The sequence below is a fragment of the Trifolium pratense genome, linkage group LG4 (genome assembly GCF_020283565.1).
Source record: "Trifolium pratense cultivar HEN17-A07 linkage group LG4, ARS_RC_1.1, whole genome shotgun sequence".
NCBI classification, from domain to species: domain Eukaryota; kingdom Viridiplantae; phylum Streptophyta; class Magnoliopsida; order Fabales; family Fabaceae; genus Trifolium; species Trifolium pratense.
In genome coordinates this window covers 15763926-15779945 of record NC_060062.1, presented here as the reverse complement: position 1 = coordinate 15779945, position 16020 = coordinate 15763926, and the positions used below count along the sequence as shown (strand labels likewise).

The 16020-nt window shown below is 33.1% G+C and overlaps 2 protein-coding genes across 2 annotated transcripts; one reads left to right on the top strand and one right to left on the bottom strand.

The window, feature by feature from the left end:
* Window positions 1-2040: 2040 nt before the first annotated feature.
* On the top strand, window positions 2041-11611 carry LOC123924697 (histone deacetylase 9). Its single transcript, XM_045977653.1, has 14 exons — window positions 2041-2248; window positions 6084-6196; window positions 6331-6448; window positions 7182-7256; window positions 7963-8182; window positions 8591-8654; window positions 8852-8944; window positions 9060-9168; window positions 9268-9317; window positions 9398-9488; window positions 10377-10447; window positions 10685-10783; window positions 11069-11135; window positions 11224-11611. The coding sequence occupies exons 1-14, from the start codon at window positions 2212-2214 to the stop codon at window positions 11307-11309; spliced, it is 1293 nt and encodes a 430-aa protein (XP_045833609.1). The 5' UTR covers window positions 2041-2211; the 3' UTR covers window positions 11310-11611.
* Window positions 11612-12928: 1317 nt separating this feature from the next.
* Window positions 12929-15530, bottom strand: LOC123924702 (putative low molecular weight protein-tyrosine-phosphatase slr0328). The gene is made up of 5 exons (XM_045977657.1): window positions 15131-15530; window positions 14866-15001; window positions 14662-14729; window positions 14159-14245; window positions 12929-13497 (listed from the first exon to the last, which is right to left on the bottom strand). The coding sequence occupies exons 1-5, from the start codon at window positions 15491-15493 to the stop codon at window positions 13417-13419; spliced, it is 735 nt and encodes a 244-aa protein (XP_045833613.1). The 5' UTR covers window positions 15494-15530; the 3' UTR covers window positions 12929-13416.
* Between the last annotated feature and the right edge of the window lie 490 nt (window positions 15531-16020).

Below are 16020 nucleotides of genomic sequence, written 5' to 3'. Positions count from 1 at the left end.
CGTTGAATTAAATCTAACGGCTCATACATTAAAACCAATTATAGAAAAAGAAAAAAAACACAAAATTTGTCCCCTTTCTTTATTGGCTTTCACACAACGCAACAATGGAGTGCAAAGGCACCGACATGTTGTTACTTTCCTCTTAACATTCTGTCAATAAACTTTTATTCAATTTCTTTCCAAACAAAATTCATTATGAGCAATTTCTATTCAATACTCATAATCCTTTTTTCTTCACAACAATTTTATGCAGTTGCATAGAACTTTTTTAATTCTTCGGATTGCAACTTTCATATTTGCCCTGGTTCAAGAATAATCATTCATCATAAAAAATACTTCAAATGAAGAACATGAGCATCACAATAACAACAAATAAATCTCAATAATTAATTTGATGCAATATCAAATTAGAAAGAAAAAAACTTAAAAAAGTAAATTGGAGTTGAGCCTTTGCAATTCGTAAACATCTGCAGCCATTGATACAGAGTCGTAAGTGTGTGGAAGTGGAACCATTGGGTGGTGGAGTGGTGTTGCGCCCTCCATTTTTGCTGTGTAAAAGCCATAAAGAAAGCGATCAATCTTAGAGAAAGAGGACAAATTACGTGTCTTTATTTTTTTATATTTTAATTAGTGTTTAATGTATGAACCGTTATATTTAATCCAACGTATAAGAACATTGTAGTAATGGAGGCAACAGACAAGCTGGCTAATGAGGATTGAGATCGCACGACTATTTGCATTTTTTTTACTCACAAATCTTCTTTCCTTCTTTCTCGGCAGAAACTTCTTTCCTTCTTTCTCAACAGAAAGAAAAATGGCAACATCGTACATAACCAGTAATTACAACTAACACTACCAACACAAACATTCTTCTCTTACTCACATACCTTATAACTTTTTGTTTATTTTCTTATAATTTTTTTTTTATTTAAAATTCAATTGTTGCATTCCTTCATTGAGATTTACATGGTTGCAGATCTGCCATAAACTACCAACACAAAGATAGATCTACCATTCAACAACAACAAATCAAAGATATAAATTTTTCTTCATGATTTGCTTCAACATCATTCCTCATCACAATTCTCACTCTTTCATTTGTAAAAATCCATCTTCTTCACTCCTCTATTTCCACTCTAATCTTTAATTTTTTTACCCATCATTCTTGCATAAAGATAAATAAAAGTATAATGAACTATTAATTTTTCTCAACATCAAATTAATAATTTCTCAACATCATATACAAATTTTCTCTCACAGTCTCACACCTCACAATGCTAAAGCCAATTTCTACCCTTGTTTATACATCACTTTATCTTCTTCTTTTTTTTTTTTTTTTTTTTTTTGTTTCCAGCACTTTATATAATTTTAGACTAACCTATCTTTTATTTTATTTTTCTATCACGATACTCTATAGTATCTTTTATTTTAATTTCTACCCTTGTTTATATATTTTTTTTGGTTCTAGAATATTGATTGAAAAGATTTTTTTGGTTATGACTAAATTAAAATATACTCGTCTAGTGCTATTGTAATTATATTTGTACAATGCTATTCTAACATACTATTATCATATCATAATTAATTTTGTTTTTTTGAAGGAATTATAATTAAAATATAGAACACGAGAACATAATATTAAAATCATAATGGTAAAACATTTTACTGGATAATTATAATTTTATAGTTTATATATTACTATTGAATTCTATTCGTATAATTACTCTTTTAAATTTATTAAAAATAAATTCTCAAAATTAGTCATCTTTCGTAAAAGATTCTGTATAAAATATTTCATTCACTTATATATTTTTTTTCATGATCAATGTTTTCAATAAAAAAAATTTAACAAACGTTGTTAGAAAAGATAGCAAATTATTTAAACATAACTATAATTAAATTAGAAAAAAATATAAAATTGCCAAACAACTTTACATTTAAACTTTAAAGTTCTTATATATTGCCTTAATCTTAAAGTAGCTTAAAAAAAAAGTCGGGGCAAATGGATCATATAAATTAAATTAAAAAAACAAAATAATTAACCTTGGATAAAATCATAAATCGACTTGTCCCTGTGCTGGGATTGTTACTAATCGAAAAACAGCATAAAAAAAGCTCCGGCGACTGATAATGGCACCGTAGTGCTGCGGTGCCTACTATTCTCTTCCTTCGCTAATTCCAAAACTCAATCGTTACTTTTCTCTTCAAATCATGCGCTCCAAGGACAGAATCGCTTACTTTTACGACGGTGCGTTTTCCATTTCTTCTATATCCACATCCATTTTTATACTCTAATCGCGTTCTTCTTATGCGGAATCGATTTATTTTGCATCGAATCGTTATATTTCAAAATTTATAGTTCTGTTTATTGTTCCATGTCGAAACCCTAGTTTTATCCATTTGCTTGTTAGACGAATGGTTTGTTTGGTTGCAAGAGAAATTAGCTGTGAAAAATGAAACCTGCGTCTATAACTGTTTTTCGCGTGTTTGGTTCTGTGGTGGTTAAGTAGATTTTAGATTTCAGTTTTTTTTTGGTTAGCTGAACGTTATAAGGATTTTCATGTTTTGGAAACTGTAACCGTCGGAAATTTAGGTTGATGCATTTCTTCGGCTTAATTGCTTTTTTTTTTGACTCACGAGCTTATTTGCAGCTTATAGCACAAACACTTATCATCGTAAGTACTTATGTATAAACTTACATAAGCTATTCTTGTAGCAAAAGATAAAATGATTTTATATATGCTTCAAACTGTTTTCGTAAGTTATACTTGAGAACGTACCAAAATAAGCTGAAAAAACTTATGAAAATTGTCATAAAATATTCTCGCAAGTTTTTCCAAACAGTCTCATAAAATATTCTGAAATATAAGTCAATTAAGGCCCAAAGTGGTTTTGGTCCTCCAAATCAATAACAATAATAAGGTTTTCATCTATATAGAACTGGCACTTCATATCGAAGAGCATATATGGTGCATGACACGTGTCAGTGTCTTACACCGACATGACACCGACTGATGTAGTTACATTTAGTCACTTTCATTTTCTTAAATTGTTATTGGTGTCTACATGTTAGTGTTGCGTCTTGTCCTTGTCTATTTCAGTGCTTTATAGGTTCTCGTATTTTTCAAATTATTGAAAACCAGTCCAATTGATAATGCTATGTTCAATTGAGTGAGCCAATGTGGATGACATTTTTTGATAATATGGCAATTACGATGGACATGTCATGCCACAAAGTCAACTGTTGTGGCATCTGAGACTGTTATTACATCAAAAACGTTTGTCCACTTTAACTCGCTACATTAGTAATTGGACACAAAAATTATCGGTCGTATTGGATTTCTACTTTCAATGGACTGTCATGTCATATGAGGTTGTCTTTAATCATCTTCTCTCTTCCCTTCTACTTATAATTTTGTTATGGAGAGGATGGATGGATTGAAGGAGTGGATCCATGTTATGAACAACTTTTTGGTTATTCATAACTTGAAGAGATAATTGCTAAAAACTACTAACAAACTACACTAAGCTACAATAACTAACTTCTTCATTCATTTTGCTTGATTATTACATTCATCTAATGCCATTATATATAGACTAGAAATTGGCATATTCTCTAGCATCTCATCCTAAAGAGATATCTAGAACATTCTAGATAATGAGTGACTCACTAATAGAGAGGAAGGATCTAGAATCCATGAGTGACTACAATTTGGGCCTATTTTATTCTCTGGGCCTATATTCATTACATTCCATTAGTCTTGCAGAATCACCTTGTCCTCAAGGTGTAATCTAACAAAATCCACAATGTAGTGCAACGTAGAATTTAATCAAAACCCAAAGAAAATTCAAATTGTGTTGAGTGGACTTATTCCCAAATTCTTGCTCAAAATGCAATTCTTCTTAGCAGCATGGGCCAAATGTGAAAGTGCACCTTGGGACAAGTATGGAGACGAGCCCATTAAATCATTAGAGGATTTTAATGACTCCAATTCCCAATTTACCCTTACTTTACTGCATCCTCTCCCTTTCACGTGCATTGCAGCAACTGTGATGAGTGCATTCATCGGCGTTTTTGAGCTCCATGGCACCCTCGGCGAACCAGAAGCGGCGCCTCTCACCAGAAACAAAATAGTTGCCGAAAATAGGAAGCTGGAAACCCACAATTTTCCTCTATCCCATGGCACCCACAACAGAGAGAAAATGCAACGATTGACGCAAGAATTTTCCGTTGGACTAAACTTGTCACCGCCGAGATCAAAATTGAAGGTGCACCCAACATGAAAACCAAAGGAGCTTTCAAAATTGCTGACGAAAAGCTTGTGATTCAGTACCTGTCGTTTTGTCGCGCCGGAATGAGTGTTGTCGTTGTTTGTCACGACGGTGAAACGGTATGGTAGAAGTAAAGGCCGAGTGGGAAAGATTGGACGGTGCTTCGCCGGAACCAAACTCTTTGAAACATCGCCAAAGGACTTGATGGTGAAAGAGGTAACACAATTTGAATTGTACCGTGGCGGAGGAATTGATGGAGTTAATCGGTGATTAACTTCTTCTTGGTCCTTCACTGTGACGTCATCCTCACTTGATCTCTCGTCAGTTTCAGGTGTTGAGAAATATGCAGTGAAATTTGGTATGAGCTGTGATGAAGCCACATCGTTGAAATCCTCTCCAATAGCAACGTGTTGTTCGCCAACGACTTCAGACACAGGAGCGGAATTGGAAAGGATTGAGAGATCTGGGACAAGTTTCTTGGCAGCGTCGATCTCAGTGGTGACGTGATTGGAATTGTATGGAAGAATTTGGGAAGTTGCCGGAGGTTTGTATGGATGAGTGGAGATTTTGAGTGGTGGTGGTGGTGGCGGCGTGAAGATGGTGGGTATGACTGTGTATGTGGAATTGTTGAGGGGTGGTTGGTGGTTGTTGAAAGAATTCTGCAAAACAGAGGTATTTTGTTGCGTGGGATGAATGTTATTGTAGGTGAGGTCCTGAGGTGTGAAGGATGATGGAATGGTGGGAAAATAGTTGTAAGATGTTAGATCTGCATTGAGGGCAGAAAATGCATCGATACAATTGGACATGGTTTGAAGGCAAATTTGTTGAGAGTGTTTGAGTTGCTGGAGAATGGATTGAAGATTGTTATTGCGGTTTGGAGGGTTGATATGGGTAAGGTTAGGAGGTGTGAGTGATGATGTGAAGGTGGAGGGTGGATTGGAAATCCCGTATGGTTGTTGTTGGCAGAAGGGTGGGCATGATGCAAATGGTGAGGATCGAGTGTGAATGTAAGATGGTTGTTGATACTGTTGTGGTTTCAACAAGGTGTGAACATTGATGATGGTTGGATCGTGGTAGAGAAACGGGTTATGGTAGAGAGAAGTCATGGCAATGAAAAACTCTCAATGAAAGCACCAATTGTTATGAACAACTTTTTGGTTATTCATAACTTGAAGAGATAATTGCTAAAAACTACTAACAAACTACACTAAGCTACAATAACTAACTTCTTCATTCATTTTGCTTGATTATTACATTCATCTAATGCCATTATATATAGACTAGAAATTGGCATATTCTCTAGCATCTCATCCTAAAGAGATATCTAGAACATTCTAGATAATGAGTGACTCACTAATAGAGAGGAAGGATCTAGAATCCATGAGTGACTACAATTTGGGCCTATTTTATTCTCTGGGCCTATATTCATTACAATCCATTTTCCAAAAAATTTGATAGAGAAATAATGGTGGCCACATTTCACTGATTTGAAAAGTATGTGAACTTGATTTAATCAACTGAAGCTGAATTGACCAAAATCGGCCATCTGTTAAAGTCAATCTACAAGGGCCAAAAATTTAATCAAGTTTTTAATTATTTTGTTGTCACTTAGTCACTATGAATCAATTTGCATTTTATTTTTTTAATTTTCCTGCTGTTATGCAAGGGACGTAGTACCTTTAATAGCACTCAAGTTATGTGAGGAGCTGTTCGATCTTAAGTACTCATTAGTTATTTATTTTCATGTATTTCATAGACCTTGATTATTCATGTTTTTGTTGAACTTAATTACTCAAATTTTCATGTTGCAGGTGACGTGGGTAGTGTTTACTTTGGGCCGAACCATCCCATGAAGCCTCACCGCCTTTGCATGACTCACCATCTTGTTCTCTCGTATGATCTTCATAAGAAGATGGAAATTTATGTCGGTAACACTTGTGTTCGGTTTCATTTTTATTTGTATTTGTATGTTTGGTATTTTGTTGCCATTTGTTGATTGTTGTGGCAGATTACGTAAATAATGTTATTTGGATTATTTGTTTTTTGTATATGATGCAGCGCCCACACAAAGCTTATCCTGTTGAGCTTGCCCAGTTTCATTCTGCTGATTATGTTGAGTTTTTGCACAGGATTACGCCTGACACTCAGCACTTGTTCTCAACTGAACTGGCCAAATGTACGCTTTTCTCAATTTTAAACTGACATGTCCATGTGATTTTAAGTCTTTTTCTTTTACAAAAAATAAGAAACATTGATAGGATTGACATGTCCATGTGATTTTAAGTTTTTTTCTTTTACACAAAATAAGAAACATTGATAGAATTTATTGCTGTTTATTATATTTTCTGTCTGAGAGAAATAGTGAGGGAAAGAGGAAGTATATAAACTTTTATAGAGACTGAACTTTTCGAACTGAGGCCATAGTTTGAGTGTATATGATTTAATTTCTTTTGGCTTCTAAAGATTCACATCATAATTTGTCTTGAATTTTATAATCATTAAACTTGTGTTCCGCATCCTTAAGTTTTAAGTTTAAACCACGGAAAACTCTTTCCTGTTGTTAGTTCTGTTGATTGACTTCAAGGTTTTTATTCTTACAATAGTTTTATGCATATCATACTGCAAAATAAGTATAGTTCACCTTTTAAGAGAGAGAGAGAGAAAAAAACGGGTGGAGGTTGGGAAATTCTATGAAAGATAGCAAATGTTTTAACCCTGAAATTATTGTTATTTTTCATTTCAATAATAGCCTGCATCCTTGCTTTAAATAATTGATATCTAACTTCTCAAGTTAACGTTTTCCTGTCCCAGTGTTTATATTGCAATTTAAATTTTTACCTTAATATTTTCTATTCATAGTGTAACTAATAATAACAAGTTCTACCTCTATTGTTGATCATTTCTGTCAGATAATCTCGGAGAAGACTGCCCTGTATTTGACAACTTATTCGAATTTTGTCAGATTTACGCTGGTGGAACTTTAGGTAATATGTTTGTTGTTGATATATAGGTATAAGGGATTTAGGTAGGGGAGGAAGAAAAAGGGCTAAAGAAACTGAAATTGATTATTGATATGAAGAACTAGTTGTGCAGAAAATAAAGCATTTACCTTAATTTATACCAATATACTAGACTCCTGAAATAAGGAAACTAATCATGAAATATAAGATAACATGCATCGATCTAATGAGATCCTCTAAGATACAATGATGATATTTCAAGATATTTATGTATATTCTGACACTCCTATTGAAGCTAAAGTCTATTATACAACTTACTGAGAGGCTGGAATAACTGCCAGCCTGAAAAGTTGTTGGAATGTTGCATGAGCAAGGTAGAATAAACTGTACTTGAATGATCATAAGTGGAAATTTCTTATCAAGCAAATTTTGCACAGAAAAATCTACTCAGGATTCATTAAAAACGGCATCTGGAAGCTTAAGCCATATGAATGACACAAAAATTTAGTGTACTAAAATTGAAATTGAGGCTGATGTGCATCATACCCATGGGATAATTCATTCATCATTGACATGACTCAAAAGAGATAGGGAGGATACTGTAAATTTTCCAAGATACAATGATATGATTATATATTTTTCAAATATTCTTACAATTATATTTGCGATTCCCTTGATTTTGGTCTTGCATTGTTTTGTCTAATATATGCTGACTAATATGTACCTGCAGATGCTGCATGTCGATTGAACAATCAGCTGTGCGATATTGCTATAAACTGGGCTGGTGGACTCCATCATGCCAAGAAATGTGAAGCCTCTGGATTTTGTTACATCAATGACTTGGTTTTAGGGATCTTAGAGCTTCTGAAATGTCATCCACGTGTTTTATATATCGATATAGATGTGCACCACGGTGATGGTGTAGAAGAAGCCTTCTACTTTACTGACAGGTCTGATAGTTTCTTATATCTTATCAGATTTATCTTATCAGATTTAGGAAGGTGAAAGTGTTGAGAATCTTCAAGTTATCAAAACAATATTATTATTTCAGGGCTATATTTTGTTATTAGTATGATTAGCCTAACAAACCTTATTTTATGTGTTTTCTTCAATACTATCAAGTTTGACCTAGGAATAGGATAGTAGCTGTATAATTTTTTTATTCATATGCTTAGATGATTACATTTGAATAGCTTATTAGCAACAAACCATGCCTTGTTCATTCTCTTCTAAATGTAAAATTCTGGGTTGGTAGACAGAACTTGGTTTTCATGTTATATATGGAGACAATGTGCCATACTACTGCACATGTTTTTTTTCTCTATTTTCTTAATAAATGGTTATGTTTATCATGACAGGGTGATGACTGTCAGTTTTCACAAGTATGGAGATATGTTCTTTCCAGGAACCGGTGACGCTAAGGTGATTTTCTTTATTCTGTTTGTATTTTTAGTGTGTTTCCTTGTTTTAATAGTGGTAATGACACTATTTCTTTTAAGATTGATGCTTCAATTATATAATTGTAGTGTATATGCTAAATTGAATATCCTTTTTGTTTGCAACATTTTGGAAGTTCTCCATAGATTGGAATGATTTGAACTGATTTTACCTTATTGAAGGAAATAGGAGAAAGAGAAGGGAAATTTTATGCCATAAATGTCCCACTCAAGGATGGAATTGACGACTCTAGCTTCACTAGACTTTTCAAGACTGTAAGTTCAGTTCTTATATTCTTTTGGCCGAATTGCAACTTCAATAAGGCATTCATTGTGTTAATTCTGGCTTGATGGCATGTTCTCTGAACCTTTTGAAATTCTTGTGATATAGATTATTTCCAAAGTAGTTGAAACATATCAACCTGGTGCGATAGTTCTCCAATGTGGAGCAGATTCGCTTGCTGGAGATCGCTTGGGCTGCTTCAATCTCTCTATTGATGGTGCTTATTTCCCAGTAAATTTCCTATTCTGATGAAAATATCATCATTCTGTTATAACCCTTTCCTCATTTTTCATAAATATTTGTCCCTATTGTACAGGCCATGCTGAATGTGTTAGATTCGTGAAGAGATTTAATTTGCCCTTACTGGTGGGTTTATATCACTTTATATTTGCCTTCCATTCACTTGCACCATGAGTCAGATTTACATGAATGGATTTATACCACAGGTTACTGGAGGTGGGGGATACACAAAAGAAAATGTTGCTCGATGTTGGACTGTTGAAACTGGAGTTCTTCTAGATACGGAACTTCCAGAAGGTATATTAAGTTAGCCTCTTTGCAAATGTTGAATTATGTTTTACTGAAATTTATTTTCTTTCATGAATTGGATTTAATATTCATTGATAAAACTTAAAAAAATAAAATATATATATATATATATATATATATATATATATATATATATATATATATATATATATATATATACACACACAAAGATACTGCCATGTGAATTGTGATGTATTTTTTTAAAAACTATTTTGGGTTTCACATCACACTCTTGGAATGATGGAGAAAGCTTCCCTTATGAGGCGTATGATATGAGAGGTTGCAATGCCTTATTGTTGTAATTTCTTCATTGCAATCTCCTGCAATATCTGCCCAGAGAATAATTTGTGACCTACTACTGGCTATCACGATTCTAATATGGTTTGCCCTTCCTTTTTCAAACCTTCACCAGTTGCTTTTGCTTGAAAGTTTACGCCCTGATAGATTATGTATTTTGTCGTGACACTGCAAATTACTAAATTATTTTTTTAGAAACATAACAAAATCATTCATACTTCTTTGCCTAATATCTTAAGCTTTTGGGATAATCAGTTCATGATATGGCTTAAGAGCTTGGCCAAGTGCTATAACATTTGACCCTCACCACCCTCTCACCTTCTATTGTTTTTTTTAAATTATGTTTTGGCATAAGATAGGCGGTCTTATGTGTTATTCACGCTTGAAGTGCTAAGATCTTTTATGTGAGAGTTTATTAGAAATTATTCACGTGTTTTCACCTGTCAGCTTAAATTTTGAGATGTTTGGTTTATGGCAATTTCATGTATCTCTTTTCCAATGAGTTGAATGAGGATTTTAGATGTAAATCATATCTTGTTTCTAAATTATATCTTCTTGTTTTCACACTGTCTTGTGCAGAGATCCCGGAGAATGTTTATATTAAATATTTTGGACCAGAGTTCTCATTGAAGATTCCAAATGGGCACATAGTATGTATTTCTCTATAGTTTAGTGCATACTGTATTTATTTATCTAGTCTTTTCTTTGTTTTTTAAATTGACTTTAGATTTTGAGTTTCTTGTCTGAATTTTGACACTTCCAATTTACATTAGATGTGATCAAATATATGTACATATTGCAATAATTTCAGTTTATATTTTCTGATTTTGCAATGTGCAGCGAAGTGTGTTTATGTTCTAATTAATTTTCTTCTTTGAATTGATCAGGAAAATTTGAATAGCAAGTCATATCTTAGCACTATAAAAATGCAAGTCTTGGAGAATCTACGCTGCATCCAACATGCTCCGAGTGTTCAAATGCAAGAGGTGAGTTCCTCCTTGACTGGGGACGGTGGTGATTAAAAGTCAGGCATGAGACTGAAATGTATCATTTAGGTTTAGGCTATTACATGTTAGTAAACTTGGAATTTCAGGATTAATCTTTCTTTATCTCTAGTTAGTATGTGTATTTTATGGACTAGGGTGGTTTGAATTCAACCTTCTTCTGTGGTGTTATGATCAAACAACTTTTAACCAAACCTGATCGAGCCAATAAATAAATTACTAATATTTTCCAAATGGTGGTACTAACGTTTTGTGCATTACTTGCAGGTCCCACCTGACTTCTACATTCCTGATTTTGATGAAGATTTGCAGAACCCTGATGAGCGCATTGATCGTAAGGAGGAAAAAATACTTTTTCTTTATTCTCTATATTGACTTGGTGCCATAATTTAGTTTAATAAATGTGTTAATTCTCTTTCCAGAGCACACTCAAGACAAGCACATCCAGCGCGACGATGAATATTATGAAGGTGACAATGACAATGATCATCAAATGGATCTTCCATGACATTAGCCCCTAGCTATATGCATCCTTTTGTTGGGAGAGCAGCCGTTTTTTGTGACAAGAAAAACGTGACTAGATAGAAATACCTAGTTGTATCAAGAAAGCATTAGGACTAATCCAAGACTCATTATAATACTATAATTGTTAGATTTTTGTTATTATTTTGTAAATTCGCCAAAAACTTCATTTATATTGTTTGGCTATTTCTTTTGAACCAATGCCATTTTCTAGACATCAGCTATTCCAGATAGTAAGTATCAAGAATTTGCACAACATTGGTATTTGAACGGGAAATGCTTTATGTACATGATTATTTTGCGTTTGTTTTATATGAGGTTGTTAACAAAGTGATAATTAACTTTGTCATGTTTGATGTACCAAAAGAAAAAACTTTGTCATGTTTGAAAGGTCATACAGGTTATCATGTAAGGATGGTTTTATTTGTCACAAGGTAAAGGTTATTCCTTGTGCATTGCCATTTGTGGGTGACTCCCTCATCTTATTTTCCTCCCCTTTATCTTGTTGAGATGGGCAATTTGTTCCATTTCAGCTTTGGCAAAATTGGTTTTAAGGTTTTTTTTTTTTTTTTGCATGCAACATTCTTCTAATGTAAACATAAAGTGTTCGAAGAATCCTCAAGCTTTCCTCAACATTCTTAGCCATATTTCCTTTATATTTGACGAAGTATCATTGACTACTCGGAGGGAGTTGCAAGTTGTTTGGAGTCTCGACTTTACATTTGAATAAATGCATATATGATTTGTGGATTCTTGTTATGTCCACTTAGCAAATTCATACTCTTAAACCATCTACATGGAAATGTAAATATTAATCTATAAACTTGGAAACATTTATGTTTTAATCTACAACTTGGAAACATTGTTTTCATGTGTCTAATATAACTTGTATTGCACCACAATTTGTAATACAATTTTAATTTTTGTTTCTGGCTTAAAAGACAATGATTCACATGGATAGGTGATGAACCTTCCTACTTATCTTACGCTTCTTCTCCAAAGTGAGGGGCGATATTTAGTAAAACATTATGATGTTAAAATAAGGTAGAATAAAGTATGAATTAAGTGAGTGTATCTTTAAGGTGAACTCCCTATTTATAGTAGTTATAGCGTTGAGCTATATTGCTCTCCCCATCTAATTGGTTAATCCTCGAGTCCTTATCGTAACTTCAGAGCCAGTGTGGCATTATCTGGATAGAGATTGAAGAGTCGTCATTTGATATTAGCGAATATGGTTGACACTAAAACCTGGACTATTTATTTGAGGATAGTTGTCTCACAATAAGATCTTCGTCTTATCGAGTGATTATTGATGACTATTCTAAAACCTTATCTCATCTTTTGGATTGCCCCGTACCTGCCATAATCCTGTCTAAATCAAATTTTGAAGCTTCGAAACACAAATGGAGGCCCCATTCTGTTCTTGTGTATAGATTGACCAGGTTCGGAAGATACGTCCTGAAACCCATCGAGCAGAGTCTCTCTTCAAAACAAAATTTGAGTTTGGAACATATCGCCAAACTATGATTAAGGACAAGATCAAAATTTTGTGGAGCCTAAAAGCAATTTAGGAGTTTTAAAGAGCAAAATTCTAGGTTCAGCTTGTATTGTAATGCAGTTGTAAGTTTGTTCATTCACATAGATATATTATTGGTTTGGTTACACATTTGCCACCTCTAGTTTACACTTTCACTTCTCAGTAATTTTTTTGAGCTATTTTAGTCTGACTTTTTTAATTATTACAACAAGTCCCTCAATTCCTTTTCATTTATTTAAAACTCTCAAATAGTATCCTGAATACATTAAATATTCCCTGATTTAACAGTCAAAACTTCACTTGAAAATTACTTAAATACATTACCCTCATCACACCCAGTAGTGCAGAAGAACATTAAAAACATCCAAATTAACTTTGAAGTGAAATCTGAACTCTGGACGCAATGCAGCATTGTGTGTCACAAGGCAGTACCATGTCATCATTCTTCTCATGTGCATGTCAGCAGATTCAAAATTATCTTTAACTGTGCTATAATCTGCTGAGTTTCAGTATTCAATGGCAAACAGAACAATGAATAGGAAAGAAGAAAAAGGTATTAGGATTCTTGTATATGTTTATTTTCAGCCAAAATGTTTTCCAGCAATGATTCACAAGCATCTTCAAGCATATCTAACACCTGCAAGTGCCACATAATGATAATAAGCAGATAATCAACCAGGAGTTCAGAATTATTTGCAGCAAAGTTCGTGTTTCCTTGTTCTCTAGATGCAGCTTTTAAGAGAATTGTTTTTGCCATCCAAAATGGAGTTAACGATGCAACTTGTTGCCCATTTGTCTTTCATTCAAAGCGTAATTATCTTGAATATATATACAGAAAATAATTCAAGCCATTAATTTTTTTTTGAGACCTGACATGTATTATTAGCTTACAACAAATCAATTATTATTTACTATTTCTAAATTCCAAGTGTAGTTTTACAATTCTCTGAAATATCATGGTTGTAGTCACCAAACAAAAATGTTACAATTAAAAATGTTTCTAGAAGCAGAGATTTCTTAGTAAAGACTTTAGCACATAAGTTCAAGTACCAAGTATGTGCAGTGAAATCTATGCAATCCAATGACAAAGAAGTGCATTACCAAAGGCACCAACTAAGAATAGTATCATAAATTATAATTCAAGGCTATCTTTGCACTTTGTCAAAAAAAGAAAAGAAAAGACTATTTTTGCACTGGTAAATGATATTCAACTTCACTCTGCACAATGAACTAAGAGTCAACCAATAAACGACCATGAACAAATTATCAACAAAAACACCCTATTAGGAACACTATACCTTCTCAAAACCTTGAGGTCCACCATAGTAAGGATCCGGGACTTCAGTTTCATCATGTTTCTTACAATATGAGCACATCAACTTAACCTGCAACATCCCAAATTCCCCATCACGCTTGAAAAACATATACAGAACAAAAGCAACAAAACTTTTATTCAAGACGAACTAAAGTATAAGGAAGCTCAAGTCCTTATTTCAAGTAACCTAAGACCTTACTCTAGGCCTACCAAAAAATACTTAATTACTTTTAGTATGTATGAAACTTCCATTTTTTTTCCCTTGGAATTCAGCATTCTCAAATAGCAGCGCTATAACGTAGCAAAATTTTAACAAACAGCAATTGTTCTCCAATGTGCGGCTTAGTACAAAGTATTGTCAAATAATGGCTATAGCAGCGCGCACAATAGCACTGTAACATCACATAATCTAATCAAACCAATATTTTCTGTGATCTACAATTAACAATACTACCGTGGATACCGGGGTTGGATGAGCTTGCTCACCTTTTTGTGGGCATCTTCAGGTAAAGGATCTCTAAACTTCCATCTATTAAAAGCTTCCAATATGTCCTCTAAAACAAAAACAACAAAATCCATTATTAAACACACCAAACCAAACACACATTAAACAAAAAAAGACGAATCGAAACAAACTCATACGACTAAAACATTCCATAAAAATTCAGACTAAAACATCTCATACCCTACCTCTATTTTGCTTGTCCATAGCAAGAATAAGATCAAACTCAACAAAATCAGAAGACTTAATTGGCCTTGAAATTGAAGTTATCTCAATCCCACGTCTTTTTGAAGCTGCCCTCATTCTTGAATCAGCTTGATTACCCTTCAAAAAAAAAAATCATCTTTTTAAACAATCTGAAAAAACCCATCATAAAAAAAACCAAAAAAATCAATTTGTTTTTTTAAAAATGATATTTTTATTTCATGTAAAAACATTTACAGATATACCCACTTCATGATAATTGATTGTACCAGCAGAATCAATTCTGAACTTAGAATCAAAACCACTTTTCTTAACCAAATCAGTGAAAACTCCTTCAGCAGCTGGACTTCTACAGATGTTTCCAAGACAGACAAAGAGAACTGAGAATGGTTTTTTTGTGTCTGTGAGAGTTGATGAAGCCATTGAAGCTTGAATTGGAGAAAAGTGAGATTTTTTGAAAGAAATGGAATAAGGTTTTGGAGTTAACTTTGGAATCTGTTTGGAAGGAAAAGGAACAAGGAATGGGACATTTGGGTTTGGTGAAGGGAATTGGGAAGAGTGGTAAAATGGTAAATTAATAAGGTTTGTTCCTTCAATGTATAGTGTCTTCATTTTCTTTTTCTCCTAAATCAATGGAGGAGCTGATACTTCCAACTTCACATCTAATATTTGTTTATCCTTTAAATAAACATATTTTTATTTATTTATTTTTGCTTATTCATCAATTTTTTTTATAATAAATAAACAAAATCACAATAATTATTGAAAATTTACACATATAAATAAAGGAATCGAAGTTCAAAGTATGATCACATAAATTCGACCTAAAAACTTGATCGTTTTACCGATTGAGTTAAAATTTCATCATTTTTTTAATTTTTTTTGTTTATTCATCATTTTAGTTATATATTTTTTGATCTATAGATATAATTTTCAATTTAAAAAACTTAAAGAAATTTGTCCAACCAAGAATTTGAAGCAAACATAAAAAAAAACCAAGAATTTGAAGCATTTTCTTTTATGTGTTGACTTGAATAATGATTTGATAAGTTGGAAGGTGGTGAAAGTGCAACAATGTATATGTAAATTAAATATTTATAATTTAATAAAAAAAATGAATATTTATAGTTTATTTTTCG

Coding starts and splice junctions, on each gene's coding strand:
- LOC123924697 (XM_045977653.1), top strand. CDS start 2,212: ATGCGCTCCAAGGACAGAATCGCTTACTTTTACGACG. Junction 10,448..10,684: donor AGATTCCAAATGGGCACATA/GTATGTATTTCT, acceptor TGAATTGATCAG/GAAAATTTGAATAGCAAGTC. Junction 11,136..11,223: donor CCCTGATGAGCGCATTGATC/GTAAGGAGGAAA, acceptor TTCTCTTTCCAG/AGCACACTCAAGACAAGCAC.
- LOC123924702 (XM_045977657.1), bottom strand. CDS start 15,493: ATGAAGACACTATACATTGAAGGAACAAACCTTATTAATTTACCATTT. Junction 14,730..14,865: donor TATGGACAAGCAAAATAGAG/GTAGGGTATGAG, acceptor TTTTTGTTTTAG/AGGACATATTGGAAGCTTTT. Junction 13,498..14,158: donor GACCTCAAGGTTTTGAGAAG/GTATAGTGTTCC, acceptor TGGCACTTGCAG/GTGTTAGATATGCTTGAAGA.